This window comes from Capricornis sumatraensis, chromosome 10 (assembly GCF_032405125.1).
Source record: "Capricornis sumatraensis isolate serow.1 chromosome 10, serow.2, whole genome shotgun sequence".
In the NCBI taxonomy this organism is placed as follows: domain Eukaryota; kingdom Metazoa; phylum Chordata; class Mammalia; order Artiodactyla; family Bovidae; genus Capricornis; species Capricornis sumatraensis.
Genome location: NC_091078.1, coordinates 4,140,051 through 4,163,344, shown reverse-complemented (window position 1 = coordinate 4,163,344; position 23,294 = coordinate 4,140,051). Strand labels below are relative to the sequence as shown.

Below are 23,294 nucleotides of genomic sequence, written 5' to 3'. Positions count from 1 at the left end.
AAAAAACCAAAGCAACCTGAATATAACAAAACTTAATCTTCCCTCAAGGAAAAGTCTCCTTATGAATTCTCTTTCTGCTGGTAAATATCTCTAGAATCAAAAGCATACTAGGACTGACTTCAGTGTGTCTATTCTAAGCTTTCCCTGTGTTTCTTATTGGACAAGTTTCTGAAGCATAAAATTTGAGTCTGGTTTCTCTGGAATTGTTTTCACAAAAGATACTGCAATCACCATTTTAAATTGCCTTTCCAATTTCAGGAGTGTTTTTGACCTTAAAAAGTGACTTAAGGTTTTTGGAAATGATGTTTTCCTAGAACGTGCCAGATTTTTAATTTATTCACTGTATAAAAAAAAATTTGGTATCTGTTTTCCCCCAGATGCTTTGCTTTTGTTTAGAACAAAAATGCAATTCAGTTTAAAGAATCATGCATCTCTAAGTTGGCCCAAGATCAAATTCGAATAATTTATTCCAGGCAAGATTTTATAAATTAAATTACCTGTGTTTCATGTTGTTTTGAAGTGTTTCTAAATATCTAAGATAATTTAGACTGCAGAAATATGAGTTAATTTTTTAAAAAGATTGTTGCAGCTCTTGTACTGTTTAAAAGGGGTAATATTTATTGTTTGCTTGGGTCAGATGTTAAAATAGTAGCGTAGCAGTTCATCTCCTTGCCTCAGTGCTGTTACGAGAGTCCCAGTGAAAACTGCAGAGAGCGCTGACAAATTCATAAAAATCAAATCTAGGGCAGTGTCACATGAAGTTTCGTGTAATGATTGTCCCATAAGGAAAGTATGTGAATACTGCTTTTGCAAAGGATTAAATATATTGTAATTTTAGCTTGTGCTCTGTACTATGCTTTCAATGGAATTATTTAAGCCCATTTGGTGACTGTTGTCCTTGCCCATTTTAAAAACTAAAGTGTAGTATATATTGTATAAAATGAAAGTATCATTATAGCTTAATTAGGAAAGTTGTACATAAACACTGAAAAGGGTTAAAAACAGGCAATTTTATTATGCAATTGTAAAACACCAAAAATATAGATTCATCTTTGATATGTAATACACTAAATGTATTTTGTACAGCATCTGGTTTAAAAGGTGCCTTATTAAGTTTACCATTGATTGCTTTGTTCTATATATAGATTACATACAATGTATCATTTCTAAGTAAATAACCTTATTTTAGTATACTTTAGTGATGTGTTTTGTGAAACCCTGCTTTGACTATCTTGTGTGTTAGAAGTTCGTGTCTGATGAAATAACAACTAAGTTAGTGTGCGTGCTGATGTCCCTGAGATGCACATTTCATCCACCAGAAACGCAGTATGGGCCACAGGCAGGTAAGTGACCACACACTCTTTCCTTTATGTAGATAAATTATAAGATGAATTATAAGCCTATTATAGCTGAGGGTTATTTTCCTTAAAATTTCTTTTCTAATTCTAAAAATATGTACACATTACAGAAATTTAAGAAAACCTAGGAAAGAAGAAAGAAACAAATGAAATCATTCAAAATCCTATTGCCAGATAGTGCCACTACTTACATTTGAATGTTTCTTTTCAATCTTTTTTGCTGCTGCATATTGTTTACAATGTTAAGATCACAGTGTGTTGTTATGTATCAAGTGAAAATATAATCTTTTAAAAAATTGACTGCATAGCATTCCACTAAGTAGATGGAACAATTTGTTTTTATAATTCCCTGATGAATATTTGGGTTATTTTTATTGTTTGAGAAAATATAATCAATGTCTTGAACATCCTTGTATAGAAATCTTCATATACTTATTTTCTTAGGTTACACTCTTAAAAGTGGAAACAATGGATGTGAACTTTCAAAGGTTCTTCGAGGTGAAAAAACAAAACAAAACTGAGATTCTTGATAAATACTGCTACCTTGCTGTCCAAAAAGGTTTCTCATTTACACTCCCAAGAGCACTGTAAGAGTGTATGTTTCACTACCTAGCCAGGTAATTTCTTGCAAGTTTTTTCTCTTTCTGCTAGTAGAGTGCCTGGTTTCTTGCCTGAAGCTAGCTTCTTTTAAGAGTAGTGGATTCCGTTTATCTGACCCTAGTGTTCCTGCTGCAACAAATGCTTTTTTTAAAGCTGAAACTTCAGGGAAGTAAAGGAAGTGTTCTTCTCTTCTGTAGCAGCATCATTTTCCCTCCTGCGCTTGGTCTCACCACCTGTCAGAGCTGTTTTCAGTTGTGTGTAAATTCAGTCAGTGTGCCTCGTGATGCCTTTTCTGAGGCTTTGAACATGTTAAATCCTCATAAGAAATTTGGGACTAATTGATGTCGCCCCCCCACCTCTATATATATATGTTGGGAGATACCCTATTATAGACTCCTTATCCTCGTTTAGTGTCAATGTAAGACAGTTTCTTGAAATAATAGTGTGGTGTGCAGCTTGGTAAAGAAGAAACAGGGGTTTCTGGGGCCTGTCAAGAGCACGCCAGCTTCCTTTCCGTCTCTGGAACGCTGACTTGGACTTCCCTGCTGGTCCGGTTGCCACAGCTGTGCCCCCAATACAGGGGGCCTGGGTTCGATCCTGGTTAGGGAACTAGATCCCACATGGTGCAACTACGAGCTTGTATGCTTCAACTTAGATCCCGCTCAGCCAAATGTTTTTAGACACTGTTCTTCTGGAAGAGCCTAATCCTTATAGGTAGTTTTAAGCAGACACAAATTCAGTCATTAAGTCTTCATTCTCTGGAAGATATATTTACCTGCCTGTTGCTAGTACATGAACCATTTCTGGCACTTCATACTTCAGTTAGATGCATATTCCTAAAAAAAAGCCTGACTTCAGCCCTTGGAGCAGGACAGCCAAAGTGGACACAGTTCACTGCAGGTGACTGGCCAGAAGTACAGGCAGAGGCCACCTAATGGCAGTGTTACTGTTGCAGCCATGGGGAGTTAAACACTGAGCTCATGGTAGGAGCAGATGGGGAGGTCACCCTGAAGCTGGGAATCAGGAAGCAAAAACTTGGTTCAAGTACAAAGGTACATGAAAACCAGTATTTCAAATAGAAGCAGAGACTAGAGCCGAAAGGCTAATCCATAATTACCTTTTGAATTGCTATTGAATTGTTACTCTCTTTTTTAGATGCAATAAGTGTGGCCTACCTACTACTCCTCTGAACTTTCCCTTCCTGGTTGTTGTCCAGTTATTTGCTCAGAGTGAAATTCAGAATGATTCCAGATGCCCCAGTGCCCCCTACCCCCACCTCACTAATGACCTAGATTTTATACAGGGAGCCTGAAATGTTACCATTGTTTTAAAAGTCAATATGAAATTCTTACATTCAAAGTATTTTTAAGCAAGAGGAAGAAAGAACTTGGGCCTCTTTTTTTTTTTTTTTTAATGGTAGAGAAAGCCTTTTTGGAAAGCAGCTTTAGAATCAGGTTGAAGCACAGCTGTTGCTCCGTTTTTCTCTGTTGCTCTCCTGTGCAACTAAAGTCCAAGTAAGTGTTGAAAACCACTAAAGGAAAGAATGGAAAAGCTGTGGCAAAAAAAGGACCAACACTATAGGGGAAAGCATTGCAATCAAGCACTTTAAAAGCAGTGTCTGTTATTAATAATGGACTGTCTCTTCACACGTGGCTAGTAGTGTGGTTGAGGAGAGAGTCTACCTCGCAAGATTCTGCTGCGTGGTCTCCAAGATATCCCTGTGGCCAGTAAGAAGTCTGATACGTGTCTGATTCAGTCCTTTTTGGTTTAACTTAAGCCCTTTCATTCAGGGAACACAATTTAATTTTTGTTTTTAATGTTTGGAAATTTAAACTTGCCATGTCTAGATACATACATTCTGCTTCTCAGTACTGATTGGGTCCTGTTAGTCTTCCCTTCAGAGCTTTTCTTCCCTCCCTTCTCTGCTCTCCCTCCCCTTCCACTTTCCTGTTTCTAGAACTGCTTTGCACAAACAATAGGTCCCATGGATGTTGCTTCCATATTTCTTACATCTCTTTCATATGTTTAATCCTGCCTTTTGCTTTGCTGTCCAGCTGAGTGTTTTTATTTCAACAGCCAAATTTTACTTCAACTTTATTTGTATTTTGAAAAAATTTCAAACTTCAAGAGAAGTTGCAAAAGTAACTTTGCAAAGTAAAGTTGCCATTTACACTTCATCCGGATTTATAACCTTACATTTTGTCACGGCTGCTTTGCCATTCTTTATGTATACAAGAATTGCAAAGGCTCATCTTGGAGTGTCTGTGTACAGACGTCCACGTACACATACTTTCTTCTGAACTACTTGGAGTAAATTACAGAGCTCATGCCTGTTAACCCCGGAATCCTTCAGAGATAACTCTGTTACATAGCCAATTATGTACAGTTTTCAAAATCACGAAAGTTAGCATTTATACCATAATGATTATCCGCAATACCGTAGCCTGCAGACCTTATTCAGGTTTTGCTAATTGTTCCAGTGAAGTCCTTGAGCACATTTTCCTGGTCCAGAGGCTGCCTAAGATCTTGCATTGCATTTAAATGTCCTGTCTCCTTCATCTGAAATAGTTCTCTAGCTTCTGTGTCTTGCGACACCAAGCTTTTCTAGAGTAAAGGTCAGCGATTCTGTGGGCATGACGTTTGTGTCCTCAGGCATCCCACCGGGATGCCATGGCGTCGGTGTTTCACTGACGGTGTCATTGACGAGCCCTTTTTAAGGTGCTGCTCGCCTAGTTTCCCAGCTATCAAGTTCCTGTTTTCCTTTTGTACTTAGCATGTTATGAGAGATACTTTGAGGCTGCATTTTAACATCCACTTATAACTTCTGCATGAACCAGTGATTACAGACTGGTGATTTTCTGATTCCATTTTTACCTTTACACTTACTAATTGGCATTCTGCTACAAGGAATAAATCTCCTGTTTTTGTTTATTTTTTATTGTCAGTATGGACTCTCAATTCAATAAGCTATAGTCTGTTAGGTCATTTTTTGTTTTGATGCCCAAATTGACCCAAACTTGGCTACCGTGAGTTCATCAAGGTGGCGCCTGAGTCCTTTGGACATGTACCCGTCGTTTTTGAGCACTTTCTACTTTCGGGCACGTGAAGATGTTCCAGGTTCATGTGGTGTTTTCCTTGCCCCTGCCGTTGAGTTAGCCATTTCTCTTTGCTTCCTTTTAGGGAGGAGGATATTTAGACACCAGGATCTAGGTGGCAAATAATCAATTTGAATTTCCAATTTCCTATACTGTTTCTGGAGATTTATATATTCCAAAGTTTTAGGTTTGTTGAGTTTGGAACCTCTCGTTCAGGACACTGGATTTCCACAAATGTTTAGCACTTTGGGATAGTTGCTCATCTGTGTATTTGTGAATCCCTGCTAAACCCAGTTCTGTGTTCCTCGGGTTCCTGCTTTATCAAGGAGTGATGGAACTTTCTGTTAGAACAAAAATAAGTAATCCTTTCCTCTCTTCTCCCCTCTGCTTGTTTGCCACGACAAGCAGAAAAGAGGTTGTCATTGTGAGGCCGGGTTTAGGGGAGCGTTCCTCATGGAGGAATGATGCTCAGTCTGAAGCTGGAAGAGGAGTTTTTGAGATAAACATCATAGGAGAGGAGAGGAGCTTCAGAGTATGAGAGGAAAAGGGAGTTTCAATAAACATTTTTAATAGACCATATGTCCTCTTGACGATGCTTCTGAAATGAGTTATTTTGACATGTTGTGGCAGAAGTCTTGCCTGTGATAAAGTCACACGTGTCCTCTGGGTGTGGGAGGTTCTTGCCTCTAAGTGTCAGTAGCTGCCCTGTGACCGTGCTCGGGACTGACAGGCACTGCTCTAGCTCGAGACAGAGGCCACTGCTGCCAGCTGCTCGTTTAGCTCTGGCTGCCGCGACTGCCCCTCCTCCACAGGCCAAGGACGGCTGAGTTTGAGTTCAGGGATCCCCTGAAATCACTCCCATCTCTCAAATGTTTTGAGTTATGACTTCCTATTGCTATTTCATTTTGTAGTTGCTCCCTTGTACTTCCTGAACTAAAATTTCCTGATCTGTGTATGGTACCATTCTTGTTTTTCAATGATGTTTTTGAGTATTTTTGTGTATTTTTTTTTACTATCAGGTTTTAATACCACTCTGTGCATGAGTCATCGTCTTGTTCTGGATGCCACAAGTGAAGGGTGTTTTAACACTTGTCTGGGTAACAGGGGGTCTCTTTGGGGGCACTCAAACAGACTCTCCACCCAGAGACATTAATGGAAGAAATAAGTCCATCAGGGACTTCCCTGGCAGTCTAGTGATTAAGACTTTGCCTTCCAAAGCAAGGAGTATAGGTTCAGTCCCTGGTTGAGGAGCTAAGATCCCACATGCCTCATGGCCAAAAAACAGAAACAGTATTGTAACAAATTCAATAAAGACTTTAAAGATGCTCCATATTAAAAAAAAAAATCATAAAAAGAAAATAGATTCATTGAACTTCAGAATTCTTGATAGTCTTAGGTCCTAGTTACCGAAGTATTTAAACAGAAAATTTATACTTGATATTAAGATTTTGTGAAATTTGCACGGAAAGCACTCTATCTGAAAGAACCGTTGTCTCCAGTTCTTACCCCAGGAACTTCAGGAGTGATTTATCCATGATTCTGGAAGAGTTTACCAGTTAGCACTTTTCATTTATGACCTCCCTGTTAAATAGCACCAGCCATGCGCAGGTTGAAGGACATGTGCCCCTTATAGAGGATATCAGTTCACTCTGCTTATTATATGCAGTAAATTCCAAATGAAAGGCTTAAATGGTAAGGCTGTATTGCCCTAAATGTCCCACTTCGTCGTCAGCACAGCCTGACCAGTAACAGCAGGACTTGGCGAAGAGAAGACACAGCCCGGTCTTCCAGCAGCAAGGGTGGCCTGGTACTGGCTTTTCCATCTTTGGCCAGGAGTGGCTGAAATATGTCATATCTGGAGTCGGGATTACTCTTAGGGCTGAGCGGCAGGAGGCAGGAGGCCCTGGCCAGAAGGAAGGGCAAAGGAGTCGAGAGCTGAACCTGTGCTCGAGGTAATAAAACACCAGCATGTTTAGAGTTGTTAGACCAACCACCTCATACACAGGTGGAAAAGTTCCAGAGTGCTTGTGATTTACCCCAAGGTAGCCTGGCATGTTGTTCCTTGTAACACAGATAGTTTAGCACATTGAGCACACCAAGCTTAGTGGCAAATAAATTCTGAGGGGCAAATTATTTGAATTCAGGATCCCTGGGAAACAATGAGAGAGGCCAGGAACCTTGTTAACTCTCACAGGCAACTCTGTCCTTTTTCATCACCTAGACCAGTCTGGTTTTCTTATGGACAAAGGTATATCCAACAAATAACAAACAGCTACCACCGAAGTGAAAATGTTTCCTGACACGTAGATGCTGTTTCCTCAAGCCTGTTCTCCAGGGTCTGTAACTTTCTGAAAACCATGCATTGATACTGTAGGAATAGTTACAGCTCTAAGCTGCACTGTGTAATTCAGCATTCTGCAGATACTGCAGCAGCCTCTGAGTGTTTCAGTGAAGTCACATCCCAAGTAGTTTGACTTTGCCCCACATTTCTACCTACTTCACCAAATTTTTCATTCTCCATACTGGTTTGTTTTGCAAACCAGCTGGATCTGAAGGGCATCACTTTATTCCAAAGCTGATAATTCATTGAGGGAGATTTTACCATCTTCCTTCTCTTCTCTCAGCTACCTTCCTGTTGAGAAATGATAATAAGAACCGGGGTGGTCATAAGCTATTGGAGAAAGCAAAAGTAGAGGCTGTACACTTTCAGTTCATGTTTGTCCTGGCTTGGCCTTTACCCTGTATGAGGCAGGAAGAAAAGGGAGTGAAGTTACAAGGTAAATTCAAGGAAGGCCTGAAACTAAGGCAGTGGTACTAATCAGTGTCTCCCTTGGTTAGCTCAGCCAGGTCTTCTGTCTCCCCTTTTGACTGATAGTCACCAAGCAGTTGCTTTCCTCCTACCGCAGTAGGTAGAGAGTAGCTTCCGGTATTGTCCCAAACGTCACTTCCATTTAAACATTCTTTTTGGGAAAGAATGATTTTCTAGCATAGGATGAAGAGGAAGCAGGAGAAAGGTTTAAAGTGTTGTATGTAAGTTTCCAACCACAGGAGGAGCAAGACACCAAAACACTGCCAAACGCAGGGTAGGGTAGGGCCAAGAACTAGAGCCGAAGCCCTGCTGCCTCAGAGGCAGGCCGAGCCGGAGCACACGCCCCGGCCCAGGCCCTGCCCGGAGAGGAGCGCCCCCGCCTTCCTCATTGTTAAGAGACACCCAGACCCAGTGCGTCTAGAGAGAGGCCACAAATACCATGTTGTCTTCGGAGAAGGTTTCCGGGGAAAAGCTAGACCACCTGGATGGTCTCCAGACCAACCCAGGCCAAGGAGAGCGGGACAAGTCCACAGTGTCTGGTCAGAGCTGTGCTTGGTACTCAGGTCTTGAACATCAGGAAGCCCCCAAATGCAGTGCCTGGCGGGCTTCTCTTCATTATCGATCCCTGGGTTAGCTCAAACCACACTCTCTCACCCTTTTGCAGCTCAGCCATAGCAAAGGTTGTTGCTGGGCTCCCACCCCTCTGCTCCTCAGTGGTATAGACAGGGGTCCGATGGTGACCTCCAAACACCAGCTGCCCGGTGCCTGGCCCTGGGCCAAATTCAATGCTCACTGCAAACAGATAGACCCCACGCTCAGGGGCTCGGAAATAGCCGTGTTCAGGGAAGTAGCTGCTGCCGACGTTGATGTAAGCAGTGTTGAACTTCACTGTCTGCAGAGCAGTGGTCCCTTCTGAAAAGCTGGCATAGAAGGCCACAGGGTAGCCTGGAATACAGGAGGAAAGCATCGATCATTCAGCCCCTTGCTCCCTTGGGGGACATTATACCGAGCCCTACCTTCCTCACCTTCTTAACATGAGAAAGATCACTATTTTTAGATAATCCAGGTATTCCCAATAGCATTGTATCTTGGGAGTCAACTGGCTAATTCTCAGCATTTCACTAGTTGACAGGAACATGCAAGTCTGTTTTCTGTACTGGCATATATTTTAACAGAGCTCGCTCTTGTTTGATCCTTCTTTGCAACATACTTGAGAGAAAAGTACCCAGAATGAGGAAGCTGAGTGAGTGCATCCAAGGCTTTGTCAGTGACAGACTGGATCTGGAACCTAGGTCTCTGACCCCCAGATTGCTGCCACCTTCAAGGGATCTTGAGATGCCCAGGGGAAAGAAAATATTACCTCTCCTCAAATGCTAACCCTGGTGAGATCATGAAGGAATGAAGAGTGGTTCTTAACAGATAGATGTTTAGCACAGAACCGCTGACAGAGAAGGAAAGAGCAGGTGGGTCCAGGCAAGAAAAGTCCTTTCAAGCTAATCATGTTAATATTTTCAAAATGTTGCACTCGAACCCAGAGGAGGGTAAACAGGCCCAGAAAGGCAAGGCTTGCTCCAGATGACACGCTAATAAACGGCCAAACTGGGATGAGCTAGCTCTGGGTCTCCTGACTTCTGGGGCTCTCCCACTTGAAGAACCAAGTTAGTCAGTCTAAGGAGGGTAAAAAAATACACACAAGAGGCCTGGAGCCAGAGGAAGCCTCGGTGGATGGGGGCCTTAAATGTGCATTAATTTTTTAAACACCATCCTTGTAGAGAAGGGGGACAAAAAGAAGCAAATTAGAAAAATATGGGAAACCTATTGAAAATGTGTTCATTTCCCCAGTACCCCTCGACTCCCCCATCCTGGCCTCCGCGCTGATGAGGTCGTGTTCCGCACATGCTCCTTCGTTGTTCCCTTAAGCTAAGGGCTCTCTGCCCTCTCCACACCTCTGTGGAGACCAAGCTCCCCATTTCTTGGGATGAAACCGAGGCCCAACAGGAGGAATTTGCATAGAAGACTTGAGTCCCAGAACAACAGCCCCTGCACTTGGCCTCTAGGTCTAACAGCGACAAAATGACAAAATTTTGCTTTTCTCTAGTTCTGGAAGGTTTTCTGAGAATTAGTTGAGAATTTTCCCGTCTGTGTGCTGCCGAAGGCTCTGCAGTTCTCCCAGCACCCAGGAGGAGGCGCACTCGCCCCGCTGAAGGAAGGCCAGCCTAGCGTGCCCTCTGCCGGAGGCCCGAGCCAGCCACGGGCTGGACGCGCTCCTTAGAAGTGGAAGGGCTGGCCAGCAAGTGAACCCAGTGTACTTCCCCCTGCAGAGCATAGGGTCAAGCTCTATGGCCTCCCCATATGAAATTTCTAATTTTAAGGAAAAAAAAATTTAACAAAATATTTCCGTGGTAAACTCAAGATACCTAAACTATCAGGCAATTTGAGGCCTTGCACTACTCACAGGAGGGTGGGTAGCCTCATAGCCACAGCCGTGAAAATACTGGAGAAATGGGAAAACTGACATGTTTCTGCCAAGTGTTAAGCCTCGTGCTAGGGTTTTGGCAATGTATGTGCTGGTTCTCCCGACAACCCTTTGTGGGTAGGTGGGTGGTGGGTCTCCCTTTTACAGGGGAGGAAACAGACACATAAGTGGTGCTAGAACCTGTGTATGTCCACTGCTCCCAGGGACCCTGGTTTGTGGGGCCAAAGTGGAGAGAGCGTGGGAGCGGGGCAGGCTTGTACGGTCCTCCACGAAGCCTCAGACTACCCACAGGCCAGGCCTCACCAGGCATACATAGCCCAAACGGCAGCTTTGTCCTTACCCCTCTGTTTAGGTGAGGAGGTAGCTGTAGCCCGAAGGCCATCTTCTCTGGCAAGGGAGTCACTTGAGTAGGGGTCCACTTCCCAGGGCCACACTCAGGGGGGCTAGGAAGGCTGGCTGCTCATCTCTTCAGCCTCAGAGCCAAGTTTCTCAGGGCCCTGTAGGGACCCGTTGAGGGCCTTTCACAGGGGAAGAGCCAGCTCCCTAGAGACACCCCAACTGGGTTTCTCTGAGCCGCTTACGAGCTGTGAGTGGGACACTTTCCTGACAAAGCTTCAGTTTCGGGTAAGATGGCAGTGAGAATGCATTGCTGAGCTGTTGCGATGATTCAACATGGCAAAGCCTAAGAAGGGCGCTGCAGGGGACCTGTCTCAGAGCTGTAACATGGGTCCACTACGTTAGCAGAATGAGCTCCTTTTGGATCCCAAAGCTTTCCCCTGTACTTGTGGGGTGCTCCCCCTGGCAGATGACACCATACCTTATCCAAACACTCACTTGTACATAGAAAGTTTAAAGACGTGGTGGGTGCAGTGGGATGGGGCGAAAGGCTGAGATTAAGGGATTTGAGGATGTGGTTATGGAGGAGAGGGCTTCCCTGGTGGCTCAGACAGTAAAGAATCCGCCTGCAATGCAGGAGACCTGGGTTTGATCCCTGGGTTGGGAAGATCAACCTGGAGGCGGGAACAGCTTCCCACTCCAATATTCTGGCTTGGAGAATTCCACGAACAGAGGAGCCTGGTAGGCTACAGTCCACGGGGTCACAGCTGACACGACTGAGCGACTTTCACTCGTGGAGGAGAGAAGCACCCCCAACTCCCTGCCCCTCTGTTGGAATGGCAAGCAGCCATGGGTGTTTAGTGAGCCTCAGATGTCTCTGTGGTGGGGAGTGTGCCTCTCGCTGATAGTTCCGTCCTGTGACTTCTACCTCCTGATACCCCAGGTAGCTTATACTCCTGATACTTCCTAGTTCTGAATGGAAGGTAAGTCGAAGGCAAGGCCCGCCCTGAGTAGTGGTGACTGATGGTCCTTCTGCTCGCCTTCACCCCTGCCCCCTCTGAGGCAGAAGAGCTGTTGGCAGATAGCAATCCTAGACCCCACCCTCCTCTCAGGCCTAGGAACTCACCTGCCTCCCAAAGCGCTGGTCCTTTGACACGCGCATCCTCTAAAGATACCACTTGCTTCCGATCCCTCCTCTTGGGAGCTTCCAGGCCTTTCTGCTGCTTCTTCCCTTTCCTATTCAGCATGGCCTGCAGCTTCTCCAGGTCCAGGCTGACGTTGGCTGCCACGAGCCCTTGGAAGTTCCCAAAGAGGCTGTGGAAGAGGTGCTGGTGCCTCTCCAAGCCGCGCTCAGTCGTGGAGAGCTCCCCGCGAAGGCCCTCGAGGGAGCTGTTGAGGGAGGAGACCCAGGAGGCCTCACAGCACCGACCCACACTCTCCATGTCCGAGCTCAGGCGCTGGAGCTCCTGCGCCAGCCCAGCCAGGTCCAGCCCACCCACCTCCTCTGGTGGAGCGTCCCGGCTGGGCTCCAAACGCGCGGTTTGCCGGCGGGCCCCCAAGGACTGTTCCAAGGCAGTCACCCTGGCGGCCAGCGCATCCCAGCCTAAAGCCTGCTCCTGCAGCCCGCTGGCCGCGTCCATCAGGCTGACGCGGATCTGTTCGTAGCGCAGGGGAAGCGTGCCAGGCTCTTCCTCGGACATCTCCTCCATCACCTCCTCCCCGAAAAGAGCGGCCAACACGGACTCGTGCCGCAGCGCGTCCTCCAGCAGGGCGGAGAAGGAGCTGTGCAGCTGGCGGATCTCACTGCGGATCTCGGTCTCAGCGGCCCGCAGCGCGCTCACCTCGCCGCCCAGGGCACGCAGCTGGCTCCGGAGCCGTGCCGCCTCAGCCTGTGCCCGCTCACCCTCTGCCTGCTGCGTGTTCACGGCCAGCGACAGGGAGGCCACCGTGTCGCTCAGAGCCTGCAGGGAGGAGCCGTCCTGCTGGCGCCGCTCGTCCAGGCTCACCTGGGTCTCCTCCAGGGCTCGCGTGGTGTCCCTCTGGTCCTCCCGGATGACATCCAGGTCAAAGTAGAGCTTCTGGCAGTTGCAGTCCTTGACGTACTTGATGAGGTCCGCGTGGGCGCCCTGTAGGTGCTGGAGGGTGAGGTTGAGCTCCAGGAGCTGCCGCTCCATGTCCTCCTTGTTCTCCTCCATGATCAGTGACTTCTCCATCAGGATCACCCGCAGCTCTCGCAGCGCCGTGTGGTTCACCTCCAGCTCCTGCACCTGCCGCTGCACCTTGCTGATCTCATCGAAGGTGTCATCAGATTCCGAGTACAGCTCTTTGATCTCATCCACGTGCCGGGCCAGAGTGGCCTTCATGTCTGCCAGGGTGCTCTGTAACGCCTCTTCCCTGTGGGCAGTGGCCACATGCAGGGCAGACAGGTTCCTCTGCAGCTGGCCCAGCCTGGCGTTCAGGCTCTCCGGCTCTGGCCTTGCTGCTGCCCCTGCTGCTGCCAAGACCAGGCTGCTATTGATCCCCACAGACTCCTGGGCTTTGAGGAGCTTCTTCAACTTGATGTCCACGTCGGTCTGGACCTCTGAGAGGGACTGGTGCAGGGACAGGCGTTGGGCGTGCAGGCGGCCCTCCACGTCCTGCCTCAGCTGGCCCACCCTCTGGGCGTTCTCCTGGACCTTGGTCTCAAATTTGGTACCAAGCTCCTGGAAGTCAGCTCTGGCCACAGAGGTCTCCTGGACCCTCTTGAGGGCCTGTCGGTTGGCCTCCACGTCAAGAGATAAGTTTCTTATGACTTGGGAGAGGCTGTGCAGGCTTTGGTTGAAGCTTCTCCACATGGGGCTGAGATGTCCTTGCAGGAAGGTGTTGATGTGGGGCAATAGCGCTTGCTCCAAGGATCTGCCTGGAAACTCTGCAACAGATGCATGTGTTCATACAAGCCCTGCAGGAGCAGGCACCCTCCCCAGGGAGTGACTGAGTGGGCGGGGGGGCTCTGAAGCTTGGGCCCTCCTGCCTCCCCATCCGCTCATCCCCTAGGACATGGCCAGGCTCTTCCTCAGCCCCGGGAACCTGCCACTCACCAAGCTCTGTTTGATTTGCCTCAGTTGTTGCCACCGTGAGGTTGCTTGCCCAGGCTTCCCACAGGCCTGGGAGGCTGTCTGCCATCTGATGGATGTCATTCTGGAGATCTCCCAGTCGGCGTTCCTGCTGCTCCACTGTGTTGCGGATCTCTGCAGCTGGATGACCTGAATACACATGACAAGTGTCAGACTTCCCTGGCCTGAGCAGAACATGAGGTGCAGAGAGGAAAGTTGGGGATTGAAAGCAGGGAGGTGTGTCCTGATATCCTCTGAGCAGGAGCTTAGAAGCCTTTAACTCTAGAAGGACAGACGCACGGCAAGTGAGCCCTCACCCTGACTGCTGCACCACCAGCAAACATGACTGATCCATCAAGACACACTTTCCGCTTCGGTGTTAGGGACACAGCTTCTCCACATCATTCTAGGCAGCCCTTGTCAATAGACAGGCGTTCACCACATGATGAAACATCCCCATCCATGGCCCAGCCTTGAAAGGCCTCACAAATGGTGTCCCTCGGTGGTTCTGCTGTGCTGACTCAAGACCAGGGACAACATGGCCTCCTGGTCCTGGTTAGGGGGGCTGGAGGGAGGCTTCTTCCAGACCCTGGGGGCTGATGCGATTCAGGGGGCAGGGAGCGTCCTAGAAAATAGGGTCAAGGGAAAGGCTACGTGTGCTTGGCCAGCAGGCAGGTAACTCAGGGCCCTGTGAACCTTGCCGCTTTGGTGTGAGGGCGAGGTGACACAGGGCCACAGAGGAGCCCCTGCCAGTTCTGGGGACAAAGCTTCCCTGAAATGGCACTGCCCTATCAGAGGACAGTGGGCTTGGGCACATGAGTTCTTCCTACGTGTCCCTCCTGCACCTTCCAGGAAAGCAACATACCAGATTCGAAGTCTACTGGTCCATCCCAAGCCTCCTGGAGGCTATCACCTGGATCTTCAGGCTCAGGGATTGCCATGGGATCTGCAGAGAAACATCAGATATTAACTCCAGAGGTTAGAGGGGCTGCATGACCTCTTGGGTCAGAGGTCGAAGGGGGAGGGAGACCACAGGGAACCCTACCGTGGTGCTGGCAGTCGGGGCCCGCAAAGCCCGGGCAGCATCTCCAGGCCACAGAGGCCAGCACCTTCTGCTTGACCTGGTACACCGGCTTGTGGGCCACACGGTACCTGGGGGAAGAGGGCTAGCTCAGAGACTCTAGGGTGAGCCGGCACAGAACCTGGACGAATAGCCCACCCTGCTACACCGCACTCACATGACTTTGACCTTCTGGCAGTTCGGAGCCCCCTGCGGACATGGCTGCTGTGAGTGGACGAGGAATTTCTCGGTTTTGCAAGCAGCTACGAAGGTGACCAGTCTGGACTTCTGGTAGGGGCACCAGTTACTGGAAAAAAAAAAAAAAAAGCCAGAAGAGAGGGCTGCTGAGCACAGCCAGGCCTCCTCACTCCCTAGAGGCAGCAGGGAGCCAGTGCGGAGCGCCCGGCCCCTGCCTCTGTGCTCCGCTCAGTCCCAGATTCTGGAACCCATTAGCCTGAGAAGGGAGTGCTCTGCACTATTCATCCTGCGGCCTCAGAGCAAAAGCCCTGTGGATCCTGCCTGCAAGGGCACCTGCTCCGTTGCCTCCCAGGAAGCACCCCAATTCCCAGGTCCACACAGGGGGTGCAGGAGCCTCTCCCCGCATCATGGAGTCACCCGCAGAGTCTGTTTCTGCTGGTGCCAGGGAAGCAGTGTGGCGCTGCTCCTGGGTTTCCACCCTTCACACTTTCTGGTTGTGTGACCTTGAGGGAGGCACTTAGGGAGTTTTTGTTTCCCATCATGGGATGGAGATCGTAATACCCTCCTCCAGTGAGTACCAAGTGCCTGCCACCTCCCAGCTGCCTAGTGAACACTGCTGTCCCGCCACCTTCTGGCAGCCCTGGCAACCGGCCGCCATCCCCATTGCCGCTGACAGTGTTCCTCACTGGAGATCTGGCTGTGGGAATGCGGCAAGGGCTGCTCAGGAGAGGCCAGACGGGCGAGGCTTTGAGTGCCAGCTGAGGACAAGGCTCTGTCCTGAAGGCATGGGGACCATGGAGGAGCTTAAACAGGAAGTCACATTAAAGAGCCACCCTGGTTCCTGGGTGCAGAAGGGTGGCAGGGGGCGAGACATAGGTGGCTACATCAGGGCCCTTGGTGCGTAGGGGGATGGGGTGACCATATTGATTTGGAGGGCTGAGACCACGCAGCCTGCTTTCCCACCTGACTCTCCGAAGCCTTGCAGCCAGCCTGTACTCTCTCGGCTGCAGACTGAAAAGGCTTGTCAGGAAAATGACCCCCAGTTGAGGGGAAAAATCTAAAGAGACTGACACCAGGGGTTTCCCCCAATGAGCTAGCCCAGCAGAGCATCCTCTATCAAAACAGATCACAAAGCCCCACCCATCCACCCAGCTTCCAGTCAGTTACCTGACCTCTCTAACTCTTCAGTGGGCAGACAGCCAAGAATGACCCTTGAGGAAAACCTCTTCCAAAAGAGGGAGCTCAAAACAAGCAAGTGGAAGAAAATCAACTTGAAGAAAACCAGAACTGTGCAGGGAGAAAAGAACTTCCCCCAAATCTGCATTAATATTCCCAGACTGACAAAAGAACTTATTGCATCCAAGAAACAAGAATAGGAAGCTACTTTAAAAATGGGGGCAGAACACTGAGAGCTCCCCCTCACCCAAAAAAGAACCCTTGAAATTAAAAGTGTAATGGTAGAAAAGCAAAAGAAATTTGATAGACAAGTTAGAGGATAAAGTTAAAGACATTTCCCTAAAAGAAGAGCAAACAGAGAGATGGAAAATAGGATAGAAAAGATCAGAAAAATAGAGAACCCATGTTGGGAACCCAACATCCAAACAATAGGAGTTCCAGAAAGAACAGAAGGAGGGAATCATTGATGAAAACAGAAAACAACCAAAGGAATATTCCAGAAGAGAAGGACTTGGAATTTTAAATTCAAAGGGCCCACCAGTTATCCACAACACAATGAAAATAAATGCACAGCAAAGCACATCATTGTGAAATTTTGGAACTCTAGGACTGAGAATGATTCTACACTTTCCAAGCCCCCCTCCACCCCACCCCCATACACATCGGTAATTAGAACAGCCTTGAACCTCTCAGCAATCAATGTGTGTGTGTTAGCCACTCAGTCGTGTCTGACTCTGCAACCCCATGGACTGTAGCCTGCCAGGCTCCTCTGTCCATGGGATTCTCCAAGCAAGAATACTGGAGTGGGTTGCCATTGCCTTCTCTACTCAACAGCAATACAAGACGCTAAAAGATAGTAAAGAATCACCTTCAAAATACTGAAGGAAAATTATTCCCAGTTTAGAATCCTATGCTCAGCCTAACTATCAGTTTAAGGAGCACAAAATGAAGACAGCTTCCACAAGCCAGATTTTAAAGCACTCCCCCTGCCCCAGGACCCTCATCAGGGAGCTACGAGACCAGTAGCTTGCAATCTTGCCATCAAATCTTCACATCAGAAGCATCCTTTTGCACTTGAAAACAAGGACCCCACAAGCCCCTCTTCAGGCCAGTTACAGGAAATTCTCTGGGATTAAGGCCTGGGCATCCCCACTTTAAAGCTCTGTGGGTCATTCTAAGGCACAGTCCCGGACTGAGGACCGCTCTGCCAGAAGTGTTTCACCAAAGCAAGAGGGAACGCCAAGAAACAGGAGAACAGCAGCAGGAAGGGGGAGTTCCGGCACAGAAATGAGAAGGGAGGCCCCGGGACACGACAGGCAGGGGGTGCGTGGGCAGTGGTCCAGCCTAGATCACGGCTGGAGGCTGAGAGAGAGAGGCCTCCCAAGAGAACACAAGCGGCCAAACACCTGGCAGGAATGAGTGAAGGGCAGACGCGGCCGGCCGGCAAGAGTTTGGAACCGAGTGACTACAAAGACGCAGAAAGCGAAGCACAAGGACAGAACTGAACACAAATGAAGATAATTGCTTATTTCAGGAAAAACGAAAATTGTGCAGGGGTGGAGGGGAAGGACGCGTAGGCTTTCCAGGACATGCAGACTCTGTCGCATCTACTCAATTTGGCCGTAGCAGGAAAGTGGATATTGACAGTACGTAAATAAACAGGCATGGCTGCATTCCAATAAAACTTTATTAACAAAACAGGTGGGGGCCCAGATTTGACCCACCATTCCAGAGTTTTCTAAGTCTTGCTTATGGGTGTATATCACTAAAAACAAACAAAAAACAAACAATAAAATAATTTCCGCCTGGAAGACAAAATGCAGGTGAACAGGTAAGGCCGTCTTGGAAGACGAGTGAGGAGAGTCTTCTCTAACTGTCATGACCGACTCTAATGTCAAGGAATAAAAACAGTGGGGTGTGAATTCCCCAGTGGTCCAGCGGTTAAGACTCCATGTTTTTAATGCCAAGGCCAGGAGTTTGAACCCTGGTCAGGGAACTAAAGTCTCACAAGCCTTGCAGTGCAACCAATAAAATAAAATCAATTCAGAAAACAGTGGGATGTTGGCACAAGATACATCAAAGACCCGGAAGGGGCCTGCACATCCCCAGGGGACTATTAAATGGTAGAAGGGGCACACGACAATCAGGACGGAAGCAAGGTACACACTCAACACAGGAGCTGTGCACTGTGAGAGAGCTGGGCCCAGAGGTTAGGACCTTGTTGAAGTAAGGTGGTCGGCTGTCAAAGCCTCCCGTTTAAGGCCCCATGGAAGTTCCTGGAGCATACTCAGATCTAGGGAGAAGTATTTCTGTAAACCAGCTGTTCTCAATGGGACATGGGTTGGGAGGAGAAGTGGTCCGCTCCACTTGAATCTGGCAACGAGGCACAATTGTAAAGAATCTGCCTGCCAATGCAGGAGACACAGGTTCAGCCCCTGGGTCAAGAAGACCCCTTGGAGAAGGGAATGGCAACCCACTCCAGGATTCTTGTCTAGGGATCCTTGGATGGAGGAGCCTGGAGGGCTGAGTCGGATGTGACTGAGCAACTGAGCAGAGCACACATGGGCTGACACAGCTCTGGGGGCGGGAATGCTCCTGGCCTCTAGTGGGAGGAGGCCACAGCCCCTTCCCTCACAACAGAGAGCTAGCCCCAAATGTCGATAGTGGGAGGCTAAGAAACGCCCGCTGTACCAAAGCTCTGCTTCTCACGTGCTCTCTGAACACAGAGGATCCAGAAGGCCTGCCCCCTGAGAGCACCGGGTCTCAGCCAGCCTGCTGGGAGTGACCGGGACTTTCCACCTCAGGTTCCTAGAACTGGAAGCAGTGCTGCCCACCCTTCCTGCCCAGGAACTTTCTCTCCAGACCTGCCCAAACCTCAGGCTCCAGTGGCCACTGTTCTCCCTGCCCATACACCCCTCCCTTGGCAGCTCCATGCCCTTGGCACAGTACAGGCTGCTGGCCCAGAAGCCCTGGGAACATTCCTGACCTTTGCTTCGGTTTCCTACAGCTCTCGGCAGTCTCCCGCTGGCCCACTTAGCCCCAAGCCCTGCTCGCTGAGTGCCGCATTGTTCTCCTTGCCTCCTGGCTGGGTGCCCGGGCCCTCTTGGCACCCTCATCTCCCAGGGGTCTACCAAGAGGCAGGTGCCAGCCTCGAAATGAGTGTGGGGGGTCTCCAGCCTGGTTTGGGCCTGTCCTGGGCCTCTGACCTGGCCTGACCTGATGCCCCCCGCCAGGCAGGAGAGTCTGCTGCCCCCCTTAGAGCTTTCAATTGGATCCGGGAGTCCTAGACTTGCCTCCCTTCCTTGTCTTTGGACTCAGGGTGACCTTGAGCAAGGCCCTTCCTCCATCCTGGAAATGTGGAGAAGATTCCCACTCCTAGCCCCTCCCTGGGGGTGGGGGTGGGTGGGGGGAGGGGGAGGCCTTGAGGAAGGCAGAGAAAACCTCAAGCAGGGAAAGGGCTGTTAGCCAAAGCCTCCTGAATTATAAATATGCTGCTGTTGTGCCCCTTTGGGGCACTTAAGTGCTTCTTAACCAGCCAGTAAAACCCACATCCAACTGCCCCTTAAGCCTGTCTGTGAAGGACGTTGTGTTCTCCACATTCTTGCTTTCTGAGGCCCTGAATGCAGCTGTGAATGTGATGACTCCAGGGGAGAATTTTGCCAGACTTGGTCTCTGAGCCGCACAGTGGCCTGAGCAGGGGAGCCCGAGGCCCACTTGGTGTCCAGCCAGAGCCAGGATTCCTTGAGCATAGCTCATGCCAGGGAGTCTCTTCCCTATTAGTGCCCAGGGCCCTGGGCCTTGGAGAACAGATACAAGGGCAGAAGGGGTAGCCACAGCCCAGAGACCAGAGTCAGGGCTCCACCCTGCTCCTGTGTGACTTCCAGAGATACGCATGACTTCTCTGGGCCACAAGCTCCCAGCTGCAACACTTGGAAACACTTCTTGGGGTCTCACTGATACTGGTGACTAGCCCAGCGAGGCTGCTGGGAGGAGCATCTCCTAGACTCCCAGGCCTCTTAGGGGAGACAAAACAGGACAAAACTGAGGGCACCTGGGGTTCAGCAGACTCAGTCCCGCCTGGGAAGTGGCCCTGTATCTGAGGACCCCATATCCTAACCTCTTGCTCTCCCTAGCTTTACAAAAGCCTGGGAGCAAATAAAGAGCCTCTTCCTCACAATGTCCAAATGCCCACGTTGCTGGCTCACTGGGTCCAGCTCCACAGGGTCGTGCGTACCTAGGAAACACCAACCACATTCCTCCTTCATCCTGGGATCCAGCACCAGGTTGGTTTGTTCAAGCTTCTCCTTGCAATGGTCTGGGTCTGTGTCCAATGCCTGCCCTGGCCCCCAGGCCCCAGATAGAGGCAGGAGGGACAAATGCAGGGCAGACTGGCTCCAGCAGCTGTAAGGGAAGAGCCACAGGCTTGTGCTGGGTGGTGTGGAGTCCCTGCTTGAGTGTGGAAAGCCTGTTCTGCCTCCCCTTCCCCTGTGGCCGGAGAGGGGCTGGGGCTGCGTTTCCGCCTCTCCCTTCGTGGGACCACGGGAAGCAATCAGCCCGAGGAAGCTGTGCTGAGCTTCCTTCCTTTCTCGCCAGCCCCTCCGGAGGCCTTGACAACCTCAGCTTGACCTGTGGGGCCTCCAGCTTCTGAGTTGTGGGCAGGAGACCAGCAGGCCTGCTGGGAGCCCCCAGAGGGTCTGGAATCAGGGATGCCCTCAGACTCCTGCCTAGGTATTCCTGGGCCAGAGCGCCCTTGTGCACACACGTACACCCACTGGGACCACCAGGCCATGGCTGAGTGACTCCCTCAGGCCTTGAGCAGTCCAGAGACCCACCCTTCCTGGGACTAAAGGAATGCAGACCTTTCCAGCAGCCCCTGTGCGGGTGAGGGGGGCGGGGTGTAGACTGGGGGAGAAAGAGGATATCCCCTCCCTCCTTCCCATCCTCTTGGGCCCTTCATACTCTCTTTCATCAGGGGGAGGTAAGCTGCCCAGGAACAGGGGCTGAAGGCTTTGGGGAGGGCAGGCAGGATTCTTGGTCCTGAAATCAGAGCCTGGGTTCCCCTGCCGAGAGCCACCTGTGCTCCCAGCTCTGAGCGGAAGCGGGAATAGGGCAGGAAGGAGGTCTCTCAAGGCCCAACTTCTCCTTCTCCTCCCGCATGGCCGCCCTTCCATCACTGAGGGGCAGCGCACGCTCGCTTGTCCGGTCCTCCCGCCTCTCCCTGTCCAGCCTGCTTTTGGGAAAGTGTCCAACACTTTCACCCTGAAGCATCAGAGCTATATGAGAGCTCTGGGCAGATATGGGCCAGGCCTACGTGACAGTGAATCTCAGCCAGCCCAGGAGACTCTGGTGACTGTACACTGGACCCCTCACCCTCCAAATCCACATGGATGCTCCCAACCAAGCCTGGTTTGTGTGAGGAGGTGGGAAGGGTGGGGGCGGTGCAGGGGCAAAGACACCCCTGGGACCGGAACCAGAGTATGATCTCTGGAGTCAGACTCAGATCTTGGTTCCAGTCCTCCTCAGCTGTGTGACCTTGGGCCAGCTGCTTAGCCTCTCTGAGCCTCACGCTCCCCTATAACTGGGAGCGGATTAACAGATGACACTTGGCAAGATGCCCAGAGATGGGTTTGATAAATGGCACCTGCTGCTCTGACTGAGGGGTCCCCTGAGGAGGGACTCACATTCCCAGCACCTTGTCAGCAGGAGGATCCCTGACCCTGGACAAATAAAAGGGCGAGAAAATGGTGTCCCAGTCTAGTCCTAAGTCCATCCTGCCCACCTCCAGAGGGTGCTGAAGCAGAGCTCGCTGGATGCCGCAGCCTCCTTTTTGTTCTGGAGATAGAGCAGGGCGCCTGTCTGCCCACTGCTCAGCTGTTAGGGCCAGGCCGAGGGCCTGTGCCCCTCCCCAGGCCCTCAGATCCAAGTTCGGTCCCCAGGAGCGTCCGTCTTCTAGGGCTTAGGCCAGGCCAGCCTCAGCTGGGTTCGGCTTTCAGAACTGAGTTCCGAGAACAGGAGCCACTCCCAGGCCAGCTGGAAACTTCTGCAACCACAGCCCCTCAGCATCTCCCATGCTGGTGTTTGATGGCATAAAGTGCTCCTGTCCCGCCCTGCCCGACCTCCAGTCCCATTCCCTGCCATGGGCCAGGCAGGGAACTCCATGTGGTCCTTAGGTCCTGGGGGACTGGGGGTGCCCAGTCCAGACTGGCTGGAGGTGATCTTCTAAAGGCAAGAATGACCCCTAGCGCCTCATTCAGTTTCACAGCTGGTTCAGCAGATAGATGGTATAAACCTATTTCACATACAAGTAGCTGAGGTCCTGAGAGCCCCTGCTTTGGCTGAGCTGGGACTGAGCCACATCCTCCCCCAGGTCCAGGCTCTCCTTACCGTCTGACAGGGTCCCCGCCGGAGTCCTCCGCCTCTGCCCTCCAGACCCCAGGTGGCTGGGGGCGGTGTGGATCAGAGAAACTGGCACCAGGGGCCTGCGCCCAGGTCCCCAGCATCCCCCAGCCCAGGGGCCCCCCCAGGCCAAACAGCAATGTCAGGATCATGCTGGCTTGGGGCAGACTCAGCTTCTGTAGTGACTCCAGAAAGTGCCGGTGCCGGTGACGTTGTCTTTAAGTTAAGTCTCAGAAGGGAAAAAAAGCACAGAGACAACAAAGAGAGGAAGTGGCCTGGGCCGGCGCCCCCCCGTGAGTCCCGTCCGCCCCGCTCGCCCGCGGCCTGGCCCCACGGGGGCAGCCAGCGACGCAGGCCAGTTCCTGTGGCCGAGGAGGACTCAGCCAGGGACCCTGGGTGTGGGAGACGCAGGGGGAGGTGGTCCCACCGAGCCTGTCCCCGTGGGAGTCAGAAGAAGGGTGCCAGCACTGAGGTGGAAGGAAGCGTGTCAGGAGGACGCGGTCAGATGAGCCTCAGCGAACCTGCTGCCCATCCATGTCGGCGGCCAGGACGTGGGGGCACTCGTGCCTACTCAGCATCTCTCACCGCCGGGCTGTGGGAGCCAGCAGGTGGGCGGAGGCCCGGATGGAGGAAGGAGCTGTCCTAGGATCACACAGTCTGTGCTGGGCCCGGGCCACGGGTTTGCCTTTTGTGGCCCA

The 23,294-nt window shown here is 50.5% G+C and overlaps 1 protein-coding gene across 1 annotated transcript; it reads right to left on the bottom strand.

Moving 5' to 3' along the window:
• Window positions 1-997: 997 nt before the first annotated feature.
• Window positions 998-22,763, bottom strand: MMRN2 (multimerin 2). Its single transcript, XM_068982725.1, has 7 exons — window positions 22,585-22,763; window positions 15,005-15,133; window positions 14,812-14,918; window positions 14,632-14,712; window positions 13,752-13,916; window positions 11,801-13,582; window positions 998-8,807 (listed from the first exon to the last, which is right to left on the bottom strand). The coding sequence occupies exons 1-7, from the start codon at window positions 22,746-22,748 to the stop codon at window positions 8,422-8,424; spliced, it is 2,814 nt and encodes a 937-aa protein (XP_068838826.1). The 5' UTR covers window positions 22,749-22,763; the 3' UTR covers window positions 998-8,421.
• Between the last annotated feature and the right edge of the window lie 531 nt (window positions 22,764-23,294).

What these genes read in the sequence shown, in the direction of transcription:
- MMRN2 (XM_068982725.1), bottom strand. Translation starts at nt 22,748, where the DNA reads ATGATCCTGACATTGCTGTTTGGCCTGGGGGGGCCCCTGGGCTGGGGG. An exon ending in GGCGGGGACCCTGTCAGACG is followed by an intron (nt 15,134 to 22,584) that starts GTAAGGAGAGCC and finishes TTTTTTTTCCAG; the next exon opens with TAACTGGTGCCCCTACCAGA. An exon ending in GGCAAATCAAACAGAGCTTG is followed by an intron (nt 13,583 to 13,751) that starts GTGAGTGGCAGG and finishes CATCTGTTGCAG; the next exon opens with AGTTTCCAGGCAGATCCTTG.